At 37.6% G+C, this 20,674-nt stretch overlaps 1 protein-coding gene across 1 annotated transcript in view; it reads right to left on the bottom strand.

Annotated features, from left to right (window-relative positions):
• Mys45A (SDA1 domain containing protein Mys45A) overlaps window positions 1-20,674 on the bottom strand; it is a 143,658-nt gene that overhangs the window by 91,117 nt on the left and 31,867 nt on the right. Inside the window, exons 9-10 of the mRNA XM_089105436.1 lie at window positions 11,513-11,571; window positions 10,262-10,338 (exon numbers count right to left, since the gene is read on the bottom strand). Coding sequence (XP_088961562.1) covers window positions 10,262-10,338; window positions 11,513-11,571 — 136 coding nt within the window. The remainder of the gene's footprint in view (window positions 1-10,261; window positions 10,339-11,512; window positions 11,572-20,674) is intronic.

Below are 20,674 nucleotides of genomic sequence, written 5' to 3'. Positions count from 1 at the left end.
AACTAGACCCCCCCCCCCTTCTCCACGCCCTAAATGCATCAGATACAAATTTTGTTAAAAATAGTTGAAAGGTTCAGTAACAAAACTCTGGCGTCGAAAAAAAAACCCCAGGGCCCGGGGGCAGGAAGGGATTATCGTATAAACTTACGAGAGGGCTCATTTGATTGAAAATTGGAAGTTCTAGTCCAGCTCTTACGAGTCAAAATCGATAGAAGGGTAAATGCCCCCCCACGCCCTTTTTCCCCACCCCTCCCTTTGAACAAATTCTGTTTATACCTAAAGGCCCAAAGAGAGTTAGAATGTTTTGGTATTAACACACACCTATTAGGTATCTGCTCTCCTCCCTAACAAGGAAAGAAACAGTTAGTGTAAGGGAGTGGCGGATCCAGGGGAGGGGCGGGGGGGCACCCCCCCCCCCAACGTAGTCTAACGTAATGTAATTTACTAAATTAACGCAATATTGCGTTAATTACACTTGCTTCTAGCGCAAGTTTATCGGATCAACCTATTTTGCGCCCCCCCCCCCCCCAAAAAAAAATCCTGGATTCGCCCCTGGTTTAAGGGCACTATAAATTTTAATTTGTAATTCAATGAACCCCGTTCCAAAGTTTATGCGACCACCTCTTCCACATAAAGTGCCCCTGTAAAAATAAATAAGTATTAATTCATTGAACGCTTATGGCTCTTTACTTAGGTAACGCAATAACATTGCTTCTGACCTATAAAGTTGAGTAGAAATTTCAGCTTCCATTTTTATGAATATCCGAAATTATCTGAGAGGAATATGTTTGGGGAGCATATTCCACGGCTGGGAAATTTCTGCTGGGTGGAATTTAACGCGGAGGAATTATCAGCAGGAAAATAAAATGTTCTTTGAGGGGGGAGGAATTTCCCAGGGGCGGGTTTTCCAAATGTGAATTATTCAGGGAGGGGAAGACTAAACCCATTCGATTATATTCTAAATTTTACATCTGAAAGTAACGGGAATAAAGAATCAACGGAAATATCAGAGATAGCACTTCATGTTCCTTTAGACGATTTTGTTTGCGTCTTTTGAAAAAAGACATTTTCAAAGACAGATTAATTTCATTTGTTTTACTTTCTCTGTGGCTGCTCAATTCTGCATGTGAGGGGGGAGACTTCCCCCCCCCCCACTGTCTCCGCTAAGTTTCAGTTTTTATCTCAAGCCTTAAAAATGAACTTAATGCGATAAAAGTATAACTCAAAATAACATATATAGAATAATATATACACATAACAAGGAACAATTAATCAAAATTGCATATTATGAGTTGAGGCCCACCCAAATGATGGGCCAAGGGGCTCACCATTCCAAAATCTATGAAATCAATCCTGCAATAAGTGAAAATATAAAGTATTTTTGAATATTTTAACGTCTTCCACAACTCAAACGGTCCAACATTCTACAGCCCAATGAGTCTGTCTAATCTCCTAAATCGGGAACGGAGGAGATAAGCGAAGTCCCGCCCCGTATTGGATGAGTCTCCAACCTCAACCTAACCCTCTTCTACTGTCTACGCTAAAGTTTTCTTCCTTCTGCCAACTACGCCACTCCCACTCCAAAGACTTTAATAAGGTAAAGTTTTGTATGGGAAGAACACATAGTAAATCTATTATAATTATCCAATTATAAGGTTAAAATACATACTCTATGATAGATGCGAAATTGCTTTGGCACATAAAATCCTATTTAAGGTCAATTCCAAACAGTCGTGATCCCTTTGTGTCAGCAAGTGAAAAGGTCAAAACACCCTTATTGGAGCTAGTTTTTCAATCCATTCATTGTTGCCAATTGCTGTCCACAAGTTATGCAAGCTGTCTATTGTTCATATATAAGGTTTTTATCAAAGAGGTAATCGTATAGACTTATACGATTACGTCATTCGATTTAAATTGAAAGTTCTAGATCCGTTTTTTAAAGTCAAGAATAATGGGACAGTAAGCAGACCCCCCCCCCCCTGCAATAAAAACTTGAAACTTTTTGCAATCAAAAACGAACAAAAATTAATTAAAAAAAATTTCCGAAAAATTAATTTTTCAAAGAAAAGTAAAGGCCATTTTAAACATAAGCTCAGGAGATATGAATACCTGTTAAAATTAAAACTCAAAACGACCAGAAATTACTATTAAAGAATAAATGAAACCCAAAACGAACAGAAATTGAATAAACAATAATAGCAAAAAACATACAACAAGTAATAATATAAATGAATACATAGATTTTAAAGCGAATAATGCTTAGATTGAATATGAAAATCAAGCTTAAAACGAAAAAAATAGTTTGCTATTAAAGTATAAATGAAATATTAAAACTACAGTAAAATTTTGAACTGATGAACTTTCAGCAATTAATATCATTATATATCAAATATTCAGTTTAATTTACTAGTTCTTTCCAAGATTGGTCAAGACAAATATAGTTTCACTACAAACAAAATTTGGATACTGCCCCCTTCTTTAACTGCAAAAACCTAAAACCTTCTGCGTCTTTGGCGCCTCACTGAAAATGAATTACTCGTATATTACAAATTTATTGTTTTCCAGTTCTTACAGCATTGAAAATGAAAATAAAAATTTCAGTGAAAAAAAATCTTGAACTGATGGATCTTTCAACAATTAATATCATTATATATCTAATATTCAATTTGATTTTGTTTATACTTTCCAAGACTGTTCAAGACTCAAATAGTTTTCAGTAAGGTGCCAATGACGCAGTAGGTTTTAGGCTTCTGCAGTGAGGCGATACCAAATTCTTGTTTGTAGTTATTTTTATTTGATTCAAAGTTGATTTGTATATTCAATTCAAGTTTCACTCGTTTTAAGATTTATTTATTCATTTACATTAATATCTATTGTATGTTCGATTGCATTGATTGTTTATTTAATTTCTGTTCGTTTTAAGTTTCATTTATACTTCAATAGCAAACTATTTTTTTTCGTCTCAAGCTTGATTTTCATATTCAATCTAAGCATTACTCGCTTTAAGATCTATTTATTCGTTTATATTATTACCTGTTGTATGTTTTTGCTATGATTGTTTATTTCATTCATGGTCGTTTTGGGTTTCATTTATTCTTTAATAGTAATTTCTGGTCGTTTTGAGTTTGAATTTTAAAATGTATTTGTATATTCTGAGCTTAATTTTAAAATGTCCTTTACCGTAGAAAGGGGTAACTTTGAACAAAATCAGTAACAAACATTAAGCGCTCTCTATCGAACGACGGTGGAATTACTCGTTCGAACTTATTACTAGATTATTGCTAGATGGCGTCTGAATCAGTTGGTAGTTCTTGAAATCAGCATCGGACAAAATCTCATCTTGTTAATTGCAAGAGAATTTGAGCAGTTCAAAAATCTGAAAAAGTGTTTAAAGTAAGTTATCCTTTTTAACTTAGATAAGCTAAACTAGGACTTTCATTTTGATATTTTTCTATAGCTGAGGAGTCGAATGGTTAGGTTTTCTGGTAAAATCTCTTCCCAATTCCATAGATACAAGATCGCAGCAGTTTTCAATGTTTCCCGCAAGTATTTTGTTTGTCCGAGATAACTTTGAACAATTGTTCAAAGTTACCCTTGTCCTCCTACAATATGGATGTCAATGTTCTGTGCTGGCCAATTGTTAAAATTTGCGTTGAATCGGTTTAATAATAATAATAATAATATTTATTTTTAACCCACTTTTAAGTAAAACAAGTGGAGTAAATTACACTAAAAAGATTACACTAAAAGAGTTTGCTCTGCTATTCAGACCTTTACGAAACAATTGCAAATCTGTTGATCCCAGGAAAAGGCAAATCAAGTTCAGCTGTTTAACTTGGTTTTAACTACTGATTGCATTTTGGACCACTTCCTAATTCTTTCAGGCCTACTTTTGTTTCTTCTTTGATGGAAGTCCGTTAGCAATCAATGAAAGTGGTGGGGTAAATCTCATCTACCAAAATTGAAGTTTCTGTATTACCTTGCTCTAATAGAGCTTTCAAGAACAATTTGAAAGAGTCGTTTTTCACAGCTTGCTGTGCAAAGACAACTGACAAATGTAGATACAAAATGGTGGGATTTTCCCCGTCTCTTTTGGAAAAACCTAGAATTGTAAAATTATTTGAGTTGTACATATTATTCCTTTGAAAATTTTGGTTTTATTTCTTTCTGGTTTCATCGTTGCCAAATACTCCTCCAGAATAATGAATGAAACAAAGGGAGCAATATCCCTAATGATATGTTGAAATGCAGAAGGCGAACTGCTTCCACCATTCGTGTGTTATAAAGCTGAGGGCATTTTTAGCTCAGGGCGTAGAGGAGGCCCTAAAAAAGCTCGGTATGCTGTATCTAAATCCGGATGGTTTGAGAGCGTTTTGAAGTTTTTGAAGAGTGGTTTATGTCGCTGGTACTCTTTCACCTGAAGAAGAGAGCAGGAGTGAAAGTTTTGTTGGGTGACAACCTGTCTTCCCACTTTTTTCCCAAAGTGTTGAAAGTTTGCAGAGAAAACAACATTCTCTTTGTATGCCTCCCCCCAAACGCTACAGATATACTGCAACCAATGGACGTTGCTTTTTTCGCTCCAATGAAAAGAGCATGGAGGAAAATGCTTGATGATTATAAAATGGACAACCCAAACAAAACCCCGGTAAGAAAAGACAAATTCCCCCAGCTTTTAAAGCTACTCCTGGAAATTATAGCCACAAATGGAAAAGTAAATCTTAAAAAATGGCTCTGCCAAGTGCTTTTCACGCTCCAGAGTCCTCCAGGACCACCCACTTTCGGCCCAGCATACTCCGCACGAGGTTGCGAACAACGGCAGCAAAGTGTTATTGGATGTCCTGCAAGCCCGCAGATTTAAAAATCTGTGAGAAACGTCACGTGCAAACGTCTTAGCGTCGCCCCAGGAAAAGTATTGGAGACTCAGAGGATTCAAGTCATTCAAGTTGCAAGTCTGACATGACTGATGTCCCAGGAGGATGCGAGAGCGAGTCTGAAATGGAAGCTGATGAGTCAGTAAGGGCTGGGTTCTCTACAGGGCAGTAGCCAAAACGGGTTCGAACTACCCACCAACCTCCGTGGATGGACGTTGGTTCATCACGAAGTTCCTCATGGGCCGTATTTACAAGTATTTTGCAGTTTTGGAGGTACAAGCTCCTTTCTCTTACGGCTCGCTAAACGTGATCTGCCAGCGAAAAAACAAGAATGGATCCTTCTATTTTCCCAGGGTGCAAGACTAAGCATCAGTCCATCCTGACCAGGTAAGGGAGATCTTCCAGCCCCCCGACTCAATCAGAGCGCAAAACTTGCATTTCATCATGACCTTGGTCGGCTGATACTGCACTAATCTGCCTTTTTGTTTTAGAAGTAATGCTTTTCTCCCATTAAACGAGTTTTTTTTTTAATCTGGAAGTCTTATGCCAGAAGAACTCATCGACTGTTCAAAGTTACCTGTTGAAGTGTTTGAGTGTTCAAAGTTAAACACCCCTTGAGGTAACTTTGAACACGATTTTTAGATAGGTGTAGCTCTAACAATATAAAGAGCAGCAGTTTGGGACAATTGTCATTCGGTGCAGAGTGACGAATTCTGCAAACACAAAAAATAGTTTTGTGTAAATACTGACTTGAAGAAAAATATCACAAAAAAACCTCTATTTTTCACGATTTTTAGTTCAAAGTTACCCTGTTCCACGGTACTTTTCTTTGAAAAACTTATTTTTCGGAAAGTTTTTTTTAATTAATTACTGTAAAAGCCTGATACAGCAACAGTCAGAAACCTTTTTACTAACAGGTTCCGAACCCAGTGGGCTGTCAAAAAAAAACAAAAAAACAATTTTGTTATTCCTGTGTATCTTACTGTCTACTAAAAACATCCACATCCAAAGCGGCGAAGGTATGGCTGGACTAAAACTTCACGTGCTTATATCATAACAAAACAAGTATAGGATTGCGCCACCTTATCGCTTAAAACAATATAATTTCCAAGAGCGAAATAATGACACAAAGATCATATGACACACAAGCAATGCTGGTATTGAATTAGAGCTCCCGAATATAATATAAATTTACGAGACACTTACAATGAGTGCTTTCAGTTCAATCTATGTAATATAAGTGTATCATAAATTGAATGAGAATGCTAAATTTCTTGCTCCTCTCCCATTTAAACTCGGACAGTTTTCAGTTTTTAACATCTATATCATGCTTATTATTATTGTTATTTATTGGAAACCCGTCAAAAAATAAAAAAACTGGATGGAGCAGTGGAAACGAAATGAGAAGGGAAATAAACTGTACGCAAGAAATACACATGCACAAATAGCACGATATTGTGACTATAAAAAGAAAATAAATGAAAATAAATGAGATAGTTATGAGATATCCTAAGAGACCCTGCGGAGGTTGCTAACAGTGACAGCGATGCAAATCGATTTCGTAGGTAAACCTCCAGAGTTTTGCGTTATTTAGCTATATAGTTCGAAATTCTGGTAAAGCGTGGTAAAAACAATTCACCAATATAAGTGTTGCAGCATACAAGGAGGTTGCCACTCGGCCAAGTTTTTACCAAGCTTGCCCGAAAATAATACTGAAAAATTACGGTTTTGAAATACTAAAACATTCTTCCTTCTTTACTCCCCCCTCCACTTTTCATTGAAAAATATACAATTTTCCTTGATAACAATACTCAGGGGCAGTGGTATAGCCGGGGGGGAGGGGTGAGAGGGCCCGGCCCAGCCCCTAGGAAGTTATCTCAACTTTTTTTCTTTGTAACAACGACAATACAGTAAATTCCCTGACAATTAGCGCTGTTAAGTTACTTTCGATACCTATATTCTTTTTTTTCTGTCGGGTTCTCCTAGACTCCAGTTCACTTACGTTTATTACTTTACCATCATGCGGACGCACCACGCACAAAACGAGAAGTCATCAAAGTTAACCCGCGCTTCATGACCCCCCCCCCCAGCCATGACCAAGTAGCAGATTTTTTGTATTGAATGTACAGCAGTGGCAAATTCAGGGGGGAGCGGGGTTCCTCTTAGAGTTGCTAAAAAATCCAGAAATCCACTAATTTAACTAGTGTGCATATTTTTGCGACTAAAAATGCAACAACGTTTTGGATTGCAAAGTCGTACTAGAGTAACTTAAAACTGGACACCTCCCCTATGAGGCTTGGAAGCCATCTTAATCATCCAAGCGAGAACATGAAAGAAAGCATCATGGAAGGATAAAAGAAAAATAAAACACTTCATCATGCTAAATTTGAGATTTTTGCCATTTCGAGGCATCCTGACTACCAGTCTTAGTCACTTATAAGTCGGGAAGTGACAATTTTTAATACTTACTAAATTGATAAAAGCTTTGTGGCTGCGTAGCATAATACTCGTATTTTGACGAATCTTTTTGACACAATTCATGTTCTAGCTAGGTTATTCGAAGAGACAAGATGAAAATTGACATTTTAGTAGCAAATTCCAAGATAGTAAAGTACTTCTTTCCAGAAAATACTGATTAATTTGGAAGAAGTCGATTCAGACTATTTACCCACTTAATTTGTTAGTAAAGCAAAAAAGACAGGCTTCCTAGTGCCAAATTGTTTAAAACTTAAGACCTTTCACGGCACAATATTGGTTTTAAATTCAATAGCTTCGCTACGATAGGTGTCTAAAAGGCAAATATAAGGAATAGTACACTTTTAATGATATATATTTCCAGAGTTTCAGCCACCATTTGCCAGAAAAATATCATTTTCAAACCATCATCTCTCCCGGAATGGATATTTCCATCGCTTCAAGTCTTTTTTCAAGTTCACTTTCGTAGTGTCCTCTAAAGGAATATGGCAAAAGGGTATAGAGGGTAGGAAAAGCCCCCCTACCTTCACTAGAACTCTTGAATGCACCTCTTTTTTCTTTTGATGAACGACCAATACATTTCTTGCTTTCACGACTATGTAATAGAAAGACTGATGCCCCTTCCCAATTAGACCCTGGCTACACTACTGCTCAGGGACGTATCTAGTTCTTTCCCTTTTTAAACTGTGGGGGGGACGACAAAACTGTCCTGGCTAAAATAAAAGGCTTGAAGTGGAGAAGCTTGCATATGAATTCTTTATCGTATATTTCAATTCTGAAGCTGGGTTCCTATGGCTTCAAAGACCAAGCACAAAAACTACGACCTTGACAAAATTTGCGATGGCCCCCTACTTCCACGCAAGGAAATACGATACAGATTGTGGATGAACTTGGATCAGGAAAAGTTGCTACCATCAAAAGCATGCACTTTAAAAATTTCTTAGGGATAAGTATAGAGTTCATGTTTGGCAATTCATATATTTTGCCCACCCTGAAACTCTTGATCCTCAGGACTACGGGTTCAAGTCTGATTCCTTTGATTTGGGAGACAACCGAATTGGAGATCAACCCTTATTGACAACACTGAGGAAGTGATAAGGTGCAAGATAACTTGCATGGCTTCAAAATCAATGAACCCTGGCTGCCATATATGTGTTTTACTGTATGTATTTACTGTATGATACAGACCGGAAATTTCAGCAAAACAAATAACAAAAAAATATATAAACTGAAAAAAACTAGTTTTTGTCCCATTGATATCCCAATTGATCTAATAAAAGCAAACCCTGATAAACTGCCAACACATCTTTTTCGAATTTTTAATAATAATAGTGTTTCTTAAGGTTGATCCTCGAGCTGGAAACTGTGCTATATTACTCCAGTCCAAAAAAAAGGAGGCGTAAGCGATTTTACTGGAGTTAAACCGGTCACCGTGACCCCAGTTTTTCAAAAATGTATGAGAGTTTCTTAGCTAATTGGTTAAAGGCAGAGATTTGTGAACCTACTGATTTACAGCAGTTTGGAAACTTGAAGGAGACATCTACTTCCCACTACCTTGTTAGTCTTCTCGACACCATTCTTAAAAACCTTGAAAACCCTGATACTTTGTTGGATACTCTCTTGACTTCCTAGCCAAACTCGGAGTTTTGGATTAATCGATTACAATTTCACGGTCTAACGATTTAAACCAAAATTTGAAGTGCTCCAGATAATATGAAAAAAACGGTATCAGCTTTAATATGTTTTGGATTTCGTATACTTACAGGTCTACATGTCCGAAAAAAGCCGGTACTATCCCATTATGCGGGCCTCTCTTAAAAGTCAAGTTTGGTTAATGCTAATGAAATAAAATAAAATAAGATGGATATGTAATAGTTTAGAAACAAATTTGGGCTATATATTTGCACATTAGGGGGGGGGGGGGGGGGAAAGCATTGCATATATTAAATACGTAACCTAACCTAGGTACCTCCTCTCCCTAAACCCCAAAAACAACAGCTTAACACTGTCTGCACAATGAAAACCTTGCTATCAGTGCCCGCTCTATGACAGTTATGATCTCAAAAACAGGTTTTATCATTACCTACTCTATAGCGATTAACCATAGAGGCCCATTTAATGGGATAGTACCAAAAGCCTTAATATCTCAGTACAGGTAAAAGAAAAGGCTTCTTTATAAAGTTTTAGTATTCCAAATCAATGGTGTCTTGCGTTGCTAATAAAATGAATTTTTTCTATTAATCATGCACTTCATTTCCTGTGATAAACAAAGAAAGTCAAAATTATTTTAAACATACATTCCCTTTTAAATACACATTTAATTTGACCTAAACTGACAGTTTAATTTAATTTAAGGAATATACTTTAAATGAAAAAACATTAATGAAAATTCATTGTATGTTAGATTAGTAAAACTATATTGATTGTTAAAAACATTACGAAATCAAAAGAATTTCTAGACGTCTGTGAAGTAAACTGAAGTCTTTCGAGTACTTTAAACAATTAGTACTGATATTTGCCGGCGCTAACTGGTAAAATTCGAAGATGAAGTATGCCGTTGTCTCGGCACCAGGTATGGGCCTTTCCTTCCAACAAGTTAAGAAGCCCGTAACTGAGCATATAAAGACGTGGGGTGGGTAGTTGCACCCTCACATACAAGGACTATTTCTGAATTTCGTCAGCATAAAATTGAAAATTCCAACTAACAGAATTGATTGGGTAGAACCCAAAATAACAGCGGACTTCGTACTTTCACGTACTCTTTGCGGCTACTCCTAGTATTTACAGGTAAAATCCTAGGACATGCTGCTCTTCGGGCTTTAAAGCAAAAGATAAATAAGAAGGGACATACAAAAAACGGTAAAGCAGCAAAATCACACGGAAAACCAAAAGAAAGAAAGAAAGAAAGGACATACCCAACAGCCATTACTTCCCCTGAATTTCTCTCAGTAACAAAGTTGTTGACAATTGCTTTCAATACGGGCTCAAGAACCTAAAAAGAAATTTATAACACAAATCAACAAGGCTTATATTTACTCTGATCCAAATATAATTCTTCAGATTCTAATAATGTTGTGTAGCAACATTATTGCTTTTTTTAAGGAATGCAGGATCAGGGGATCTGTAGTCCAGTAATATAAGCCATAAAATTTCGAAATTTTTTTTGTTACTCAAACTGTAAAACGGAGAAGAACGCTTGCTGTAAAATTTTCAGAAAAAAAACTTAATAATTTTACAAAAAAGAAAATATATCTTTTTCTAGCTTACTATATGGTATAAATAAGAATCACAAGGAATATGTCCTAGCTCCAAAAACTAACACAGATATTGGGAAAAGCGCCATAACCTTTTCCTCGTGAAGACAAGAAACGAAAACACTGAAATGGGACTCCCCCCCCACCCAACTGAATTGGGATCGACCGAACTGTTTCTGTTCGTATCTATGCGAAAAACTTGGATTACAGCTAATTCTTTCATAGCCCTTATTATTGGTGTTTATACAAGGATAAATGTGCAACATCTTGTGTATTCGCAGATCCAAGTTTACCAAAGAACAAAAAATTCTACCGAAGGGTTATTTTACCTGCAAGTGTGACGCATAGTGCCGCGACTCTTTTCGAAGTCGATTTACCTGAGAATCTTAAGAGAGCCTTTTCGTAGATAGCCTAAAATTTTGATTTGGAATAGACAATTTTAGCAGTAACTTTTGAAAATGAAAGCTCAGTTAAGTTCTACATTTTACATTTTTTCTCATTGCACTCTAATAATTCAACTGAAAGTCTTGCGTGGGAGTAAAAGAGTCAATTTGAGAAAAAATTACAGTTCACAGAGTTATCAGTGAAAATTGTAGTATCCTCAAACACGGACAGTCACTGAGAGTAAAAATTGCGCCACTCTACAGTCACTTTTAATAGTCCATCTGTGGCAGACAGAGTCTTATTCCTTCTCATTTTGACAATCATTCGTTGCACTCAACAGAATGATATTTAAATTTCTTTACTTGCAGTTAAAAAACATATTCTTAAACAGGCTAGATTTTCTGTGAACAAAACTGTGAATATAATATAGAAGTTCTTTCATTATTTTTGCTCCTGCACAATTCTAATGGTCACCATCAATTTATGAGACTACAAACACTTAGAAGGTAGAGGCACAAGAAAACTTACATCTGGCGGAACCAACTCATGCGACGCCTGTGCTCCAAATTGCAACATTCTTGTCACCTCTGAAAAAAAACTTATATATTTTAGAGAAAGAAAATTACAAACATATTTTAGCTTTTGAGCCAACTTACAAAACAAAATACTTGGGTACATACGAGAAATACATGCTCAAGCTCTCGGACGAGGGAAAAGCGGAACTGTTGCAGTGTGTGTTTGTATGGGGTAAGGGGGGGGGGTCAAAAACACCAAAAGCTAACTTTAAGCCATAATTTTTTTATTTTTCTAGCAACAGATTGTTTAGACAAAACAGGGAGAGACCCAGCTGCGCTTAGGCATACTTAAACTTTCCTTAACACAAAGAAAAATATGCTAAGTATGCACACTTGAGCTTACAATGCACTAGATTCTTTCAAGAAAATTCTACCAGTCTTTCATGGTGGCTGCGAGCATAAAAACCTTGAATACAGATTGAGTAAGTAGTAAATATATAAGGATTTGATTCAAGAGACCGGTGTCACTAGCAGTTATACCTAAGGCTTTTTGGAAGTTAAGCTTTCGAATTTGGTAGTGTAATCTCTACAGACGGTCAGTGGAAAAGACATAAAATTCAACACAAGTTTAAAACGAAGTGGAGACAACCGTCTTACAGCTTTATATGCTTTACAATACCATAGAAAGAAAGGAACTAAGATTTGAGTTTGAGCGCACATAATGGAAATAATTATCTATTCGTAAAATGTCAGATTATCTGGAGAATTTGGACGGCCCTTATTTGTTTTGCAGGGTAGTATCCTGTTGGGCTAAAAACTGAGGCTCATCAAAGATCTTCTGTTGCATATAGCTTTAACCTCTCTGCTATAAGTATAATTAACTAAAAAATAGTTTTTGTGCAAGCGAAAGTGGCATTAAGATTCAAAACAAACCAGAAATGTTAGGTCTATGACGCAGGCTCCCTACCCGCACTTTTTAAGGCTAAAGTTCTATCACCAGAAGGCTATGCATTTTTCACGCCTTTTTATCTTGTCCGTGGATGTCTAGATCCATAGATATCGCAATAAGAGATTATAATTTGTTCCAATCATGGGTTTGCGATTTTTTCGCAATGCCTGATTCAATGCCTCCAAAAAATCTTAGAGTTTATTTGATTCAAAATTATTCATAATTCTTTGTTAGTCCATACCAAGTCTTTAGGTAGATAGCAGCTTGGTCACTTGTGAAAGAATGGGCATTAATCTTAAAGAAATCAGGTAAGTCTCTAATGAAGTAAGTGGAAAGGATTTTAGGAAGGAGGGGTGGATATCAAGAGTTTAAAAATTTTTTCCATCGACAGATTTATTGGCAAAAATCACTTTTGGATTGTTCTTCTTACCGGCCAATTACAAATTCCAAAGATCTTGAATATGTACTTCTACCCTGTGTGACTAATAAACATATTGGATTTCCACCTATAGTAGGTTTTTATTTTATTATTATTTTTTTTTTTAACCCACCTCCTCTCCTCTCAGTGACGACAAATTTTAAATTCAAAATACATCTAATTTTAATTTTAGACGTCACCTACTCTTTTTTTCATTAAATAACAGCCGAACTGGACACACTTCAAGTCACCATATACTACCAAAAACTTTCTAGAAAAAGAAAAAAAATTGCTATTCCCGTGGAAAAGGGCGTCCTCCCCCAACAGGAAGCCCTTCATATGGTGGCTATTTCTTACCATACCTCTAAACTCTTCCGAATGGTGACATTATGTGTCTCCTATAAAAACAAATAATAATAATAACAAAATTCAAAATAAACTAATTAAATTAATAATAATCAAACAAATAAACCAAATTATCTATCAGTATAACTTGCTTTTACAAAAAAAATATACCAACATATTTTCAAATTACAAAGACTTCAAAGAAAGTTAAAAGACTGGCAACGCTGTTTTACCCATTTCTACTTACACACTAACACACACTCACAACATATCTCCTCAAACACATCCTACCTCTTTCCAATAATCTCTTCAACCAACAACTCCATACACTCAATATCCACTCGTTCTTTCCACCTTTCAGTTTCACTTAAACGCACTATCATTCTCCTACAATCATAACCAAATCTTCTTAACCCAAACCCTTTTGCCTTTTTCTTTCTTCTCCACACGTATTTACATATTTCTTTCACAATCAACACCACAGCTCGCTCTCTACTCTTATTTCCAGGAATTTCTACATTCAGTTTAATCGACCTAATCTCATCGTCCTCAGTTTTCCAAATTACTTCACGATCTCTTAAGGCACTAAAACACTTATCTACAATCCCTTCACTGTATTTACAATTGAAAAATTCCTGCTTCAGGCCTTTTATCACTATTTCGTCACAAAGCTTTCACTTTGGACCTTCATCTTGGGTAAAACGACTTACTTGATCTTGATGTGACAGTAACTCATGAATAAACAGAAACATAAATTCCTTTATAAACTGACTATACGGCTTGACTTGACTTACTTGACTTATGTCTCCTGCCGGGCGCTAATCGGCGTAGAGAGTGACGTCTGCCTCCTCCATCCACTTCGGTCCATGGCAAGCGTTTGCACATCGCCCAAACCGATATTTTCCTTCGCCAGGAACTTAGACAGGCTGTCATAACACCGTTTTTTCGTTCAGCCATGAGGTCACTTCCATCCAGCTTTGACAGGGTCAAAGTCGTTGATTATCTTTGCAGATATGTGTGGAAATAGTTGGAGAAGCTTTCTAAACCATCATAGTCTTCATTCGGCGGCTTGGGTCAGAAACCAAGACGGTCTTGTGAGCTGCAGCCGATTCTCAGTGCTGACAAATTCAAACCGTTGCAGACCTTTAATCCTTCTCAGGCTCTTCGACTGAAAGACATCAATTGCCTTGAGGGTTGCGGCTGAAGCTTGCCATGTTTCAGCTCCATAGAGCATCACAGCGCCGTCAGGGGCGTTGAAAATCCGCAACTTCGTTGTACGACTGACGGTTGGTTTTCGCCAGAGGTGACGTTTCAATCTGCTCATGGCAGAAGACGCTTTGGATATTCTCGCTTGTAGTTCAGAAAGAAGCGAGCCATCTGAAGAAATTATAGAGCCCAGGTAGGTGAACCTTTGGACAACTTCGATACTAGTGATGCTATCCAGGCTAACTGAAGGATTGGCAGCAGGGGAGAATGGGTCTATGGCCATAATTTTCGTTTTAGTCCAGTTTATCTGCAGTCCTACTTTTGCAGCCTCTTCTCGTAGGATTCGAGTCGTTTCCAGGAACTTCTCCATGGAGTCCGCCAGAATGGCCAAGCCATCGGCAAAATCAGCATCTGTAATGACACAATCTCCAAACTTGAGTCCAAAGCTGAGACGTGAGGTAGTCCTTGTCATAACGTAGTCTATGATGACATTGAAGAGCTCTGGGGCCACTGCACATCCTTGGCGCACTCCTGTCGTGATTTGGAAGAACGGGCTGCGCCGGCCGTTCACTTGAACACAGCTCTCCGTCCCATGGTGTAGAGCTTTGAATAGTCTGCAGTATTTCTCAGGGAGGCCTGTCGATTCTAGAATCCGCCAAAGAGCTTCTCGGTCCACTGAGTCGACTATACGGCACACTATGCATTTTCTCAAACGATAGCTTAAAATTCACAAATGGTTGTTTTCTTTTCACGTGAAAATCCGCTTCTTCTTCTTCTGTTTTCTCTAAATATCCATCCACTATCTTTTTCCTTTCGACATTTTTCACCCGATAACTCAGCAAGCCTAGGTTTTTCATTTCTCGAATCCCCCATAACACTTAATGGAGTTTCTCTGGCACATCCCTGATCATTTTTTGTTTTGCTAGTTCATCCTTCTCAGTATTTATCACTGGTAAGGTCCATCTTCTTATTATTTCACCGTCAATCCATTTACTACAGATCATCTCACAGACGTTTCTAATTCTCAGAGACTTGTACACCTTTCGGAAATTTATAACACCAAGACCCCCCTCTTCTCGGAGCTCCCATACAAGATTTTAATACTTAGCTTTTCCAGCTTTCTCCTAAAAACGAAACGCCAAATGCTCCTTTCTACCTCTTTAGCATACTTTTCTTCAAGATTAAAAGCCGGTGCCAAATAAAATAGCAGTAGGAGAGCATAGGTGTTTACATACACTACTCGCTCAAACAGTGACACGAAGTGTGTTATTTGATGGTGTACCAGCAACCCCTCAATCTTTTGCACACGCTCTTCCCACAAATTTTCCACATTCACTGTTCTTTCAAAAAGTACACCCAAAACTTTCACTTACTGAGCCTTCTCGACCCAGACACTATCATCTAAACATGCACACTCATCTATGTTTAGTAGCTGGCTTTTTTTTCTGTGTATTTTTTACCAAGAAATGCTCCTCGTACCACATTAGACCTCTCACCACTTCCATCAAATCAGCCACACTCCCAGAAAGGAAGGCCCCATCGTCTACAAAAGCCAGAGATTTCAATGAGATATTCGGCGTAATCGCAATCACCTGTATCCGCCGTTCGACATACTTAAAAAGTGGATCGATATAAAGTTCGAATAAATAAGGGGCACTCGGATCCCCTTGTCGCACTGCTTTTTCAAGCTTCAGCCTTCCACTAGCGTAACTATTTATATTCACAACCGCCATCGGGTTCTTGTATAAATTTTCATACTACTTCAAAAACCGTTGATCAAAGCTAAAACTTTCCTTCATCAGTGTCCACAATATTGATCTTATAACCGAGTCATACACTTTGACAACATCCATACACAGTAGCAAAGCCATTACAGAAAACGCCTTATTTGCTGCCATCTTGTCGTCTCTGCGCACCAACAAGTCATACAGCACGTTGAGAATATGCTGGGCCTTCTTTCCTCGAATACCACCAACCTGATGTCCTCCCAGGATTCCAGGCATCACCTTCTCCATTCTCTTATTTAAAAATTCGGACGTTATTCTGTAGTCACTGTTTGAAACCGATATAGGCCTCCAGTTTTGAAGGTCCATTCTATCGACTCCTTTAAAAAGGAGATATATCATGCCCAAATCATCCTCTGGATATCCTTGTTCAACATAGCTTTTCACCATCAAAGCAAACAGATACCCGATTTCCGGAGAAAATTCTTTATAAAATTCGTATCCAAGTCCATCCACCCCAGGTGACTTGCCATTTTTCATTCCTCTTATTATTTTTTTCAGTTTCCAGCCGGGTTACTCATTCTTTTCGGTCTTTACCTTCCTAACTGGTTCAAAATCTGCCAAGGAATCCATTCAGCTATCTTGTTCTAGATCTGGCAATGTGTAAATTTGCTTATAAGAATCTTCCACTATTTTTTGTATCTCCTCTTCATTTTCCACAACTTCTCCCTTCTTATTTCTTAATCCCCTAATTCTGTGATTTTCTCTTTTCTTTTTTGCCTTAATTTTCATTGCTAGATTTACTTGTTCTGCATTCTCTTCTTCCGCCAGTGTATTTTTCAGTTTCCAAATCTCAAATTCTTTTTATTCAATCTTTCGTATTTCATCTTTGACCTCTTTAAACTCGTACCACAATTCCGTCCCCTCGACAATCTCTTCCTTCAGTTGGTTTAACACTCTATAAAGATGTGCTTCACTTTCCCTTCTTGATTCTTTTTCCCAGTCTTTTACGTATGCTTTTACTTTTTGCTTTGAGACTTTCCGAAATTGCACTGGCTCTGTTCCATCTGTAAAATCATGCATCCAAGTTCGAATATTGGCTCTCAGCTGTTCTTTCAGTGGACCCTTTAGTATTGAAGGATTCAGTCTCAAATAACTCTTTCTGACTCTTTCTCAGTTTGTATTAGTTCCCATATCCATCATAAGAGCAGTGGGGTCAGAGAAAGATACGAGTTTGTTCTGCACACTTATCACTTCCTTTAACAGATTTTGCCTCACATAAATCTGGTCTATTCTCTTGGTTCTCGGTTATCCATTCGAGTAAATCCAGATCCTTTCCCAAAATGAACCCACACATGTTTCAAAATTCCAAGCACTTATCACCGCCTTTAAATCTTCACTGCATCTTCTTCTTGCTACTTTTCCATTCCTTCCTAAGGCATCCGCTTCGGACACTATACAATTAAAATCCCCCAACATTATCAAATTTTCTTCACAAAGGAACCTTGGCAATTTTTCACGAATTCCACTTTCCCGTTGTGTGAAGTTACCGGTTCGTAACGGGAGGCGGACATTTACTATTACCATTTACCAAGGACACACAACACACACTACAAATGCTTGCATCATCTTCAAAACGCATGCTTCCTTGATCACACTGTACCCTGTCTTTTAAAATGAAACCAACGTCTGGCTCGATCCCTCCATAAGCATACTGGTAACCTGTCGGGGCTTTAAACTTTTTCGAGTCAAATTCTTGTAGACACGCTTTATCTATATTCTGTTTTGTCACAAATTCTGAAACGAAAGTCTGTCTTTTTTCTTGTTTTGGTCCATTCACGTTTAATGTAGCTATCGGCATTTAATTACTTAAAAACAAGAAAAAATTTTCTTCTTTTTCACCTATATCCTCTTTTCCCTCCATTTCCTATTTCCTTCCCTATACCTTTTCCTTCCGTTTTTCTCTCCTTTGATTGGCTACTCCCCGTGCTACCAGGAGATGCCTGACTAAGGGTTCTCTTCGGTGACGGTACATTTTGGTTTGTTGCTCCTTCTTTTACTTGGTCATTTTGGGTTTTGGTTGGTGGTCTTTAACTCCTCTTTGGGTTTTCAGCTACTTGTTTGCTTGCCCCTGCTTCTGAATTGCCATGTTTCTCTGCCTCTTTGGTTGCTGGCCCACTTTATACCGCTTCTTTTGTTGGGTCCAGGTTTTTTTTTTAGCTCCACCTCCTTTCTTAGCATTTATCTTCGCACTTTCCAGTACCATGTTTACCGCAGCTGATGGTGAGAGCGCTCTAATGTCTCTAACTCCTTTATTTCCTTGCGGTGGTTTCGGTGTTGCTATAGGTTGTGGTCCCCATACCGAACCTAAACTTCCCAGCTTTGGACTCAGGACACTCTGCCTTCTTTGATTTTTTGCGATTTCTCTGACAGTCCTTGGCCTCACGATCCTCGCTATGGCAAATAAAACACGCTTCCGGCTGATCGGGATAGAAGAAGTTGATTTTCTCCCCCCCCCCCCCAAGAATCTCAATAGACCATGGGATGGGGGTATCGAGATACATCAAAGCTGTTGCTCTTCCCGTATATACCTCGATAAACACTTTTCCCGTATATACTCCAGTATACACTTTTCTTCTTATGTTTAGGAATGTTCCATAAACCTGGAGTTGTCTCTTTATCTCATGGCTAGTTGCTTCTCCTGGGACCCTTCTTAGCTGCATCATTATGGGGCGTATCCCGGTTCTTTCCACACTTACCGGATAAAAACCGTTTCTGAAGCCTATCTTTGGTTCGTGTCTCTTGCTGTGCGCAACCAAGTCATCCGCCAACACCGCGGAATTCATTGTTACTCGCACTTGACCAAAGCGCTTGAAATCTTCTGTGTCTATCGCCCTCACGTTCCACGGTTAAGATTCAGCTGCTTCAGAAACCTGTGAATATCCACCTCTCTGACTTCACTCATGGCCCCATCGTCCATCGAGCGAAAATCGAAAACCACTGTGTTCCTACTCATCTTATCACAATAAACAAAAGCTACAAAAAAAAAATAATAATAATAATAAATGAATAAATAAAGTAAAGATAAAAAATCCCTTTTTCCAAATACCTTACAAAACCCTAAATTTTCACGCTCTCACACTCTCACAACAAAACACAAGTTCTCCTCTCACCCAAAAACAAAAAAAAAACACTCTCTAAAAGCACCCAAAAAACTTATCTTTAGACGCGCAAGGCTCTCCCGCCACACATCCACGCTGGCAAACTTGCGCATAAGTACATAAACGACACGTCATCAATGACTCATCTTTCTTATCTCAATATCACACATAGAAACACACTCATACAAATTTAAAACACTAACCACTCTGCTCACGACAATTTTCTATCTCCTTTAAACCCACACAAAACCAATTTATCGAACTTTTTCCGAACAAAAATAATTAAAATTGTTAAATTAGTTTCAGAAAAGTCCACCATTAACCAGCGTTGGCTGTAGTAGGCTTTGAGCAGGCGCATCGTGTATTATCTTCTTTGCTTCTTTAGAAACCTTCTAGAGAAAATGTCTACCTTTGTACTTTAAATCTATCAAAAGCATCTGATAGTATTTATCATGGTCAGCTTTTTTATGCTTTTTATGTTAATGGTGTTAATCTTTCGTTTATAATGTTTCATCATTATTGGTATTCTAATTCTTTGGTGCAAAAATTCCTAGTTCTGGGTATTTTTCAATTAAATTTGATCCCAGCTACTATTATTAAAGTGAAAAGAGGTTTAAGGCCAGTTTTATCGTCCACCCTGTTTAGATTATGTATTTCCCAGGCTCTGGCTAAGATATCGGGTACTTATCAATCATGTTCTTCTGATGACTTGGTTCTAGTAAGCCGTACCAAATCTGTTCCATCTAACATCGTTCCTTTCGTTGCTTTTTCTTCCTCGGATATAGGTCTTTCTCTTACTGTTGAATTTCTTTATGAAATGTGAATTTCTTTCTTTTAACAAAATTTCCAGTTGTTCCCTTCGGAGTAATGGTTTTCCTTGTCTCCCTCGTAAATCCTTTCCGCTGGCTTTGCATTTCTTTTACCGTTAATCTTACAAGTCTGGGCCAGAGCACAGTTCCAGATATAAATAAGAGAGTCCAACTAGGATATGTTAAGATTGTCGCTAACAGAGGGAAATACAACAATTATTCGTAGGTCAAGCTCTAGTCAACTTTCTGTGATCATTCTATTCTTTTTGCTTTCGAAGTTTTCCTGTTTCTTAAGCAAAAAAAAAAAAAATCAAAAAAGAATCCCGATTAATTGTTGTTTATTTTTTTAATATTGTTGTTTCTTCCACCTTGGTCAAAATTGGGCCCTTATTTCTATTTCCTGACAATATGGTAAAACTGGAAGTACTATACAGACAGCTCTCAAATACAGCATGCGTCCGTATTTATCCGCGTTACCGGCTTATCAGGTTCTTTTTTCCAGTTGCCAAGTATTTTTTTTTCTCTCTTTGTTGTTTAGTTTTTTTCGTTTATCGTTGTTTGTT

This window comes from Artemia sp. Qi Xiang Cuo, chromosome 19 (genome assembly GCF_049724085.1).
Source record: "Artemia sp. Qi Xiang Cuo chromosome 19, ASM4972408v1, whole genome shotgun sequence".
NCBI classification, from domain to species: Eukaryota; Metazoa; Arthropoda; class Branchiopoda; order Anostraca; family Artemiidae; genus Artemia; species Artemia sp. Qi Xiang Cuo.
This window is presented reverse-complemented; position numbering and strand designations above follow the sequence as displayed.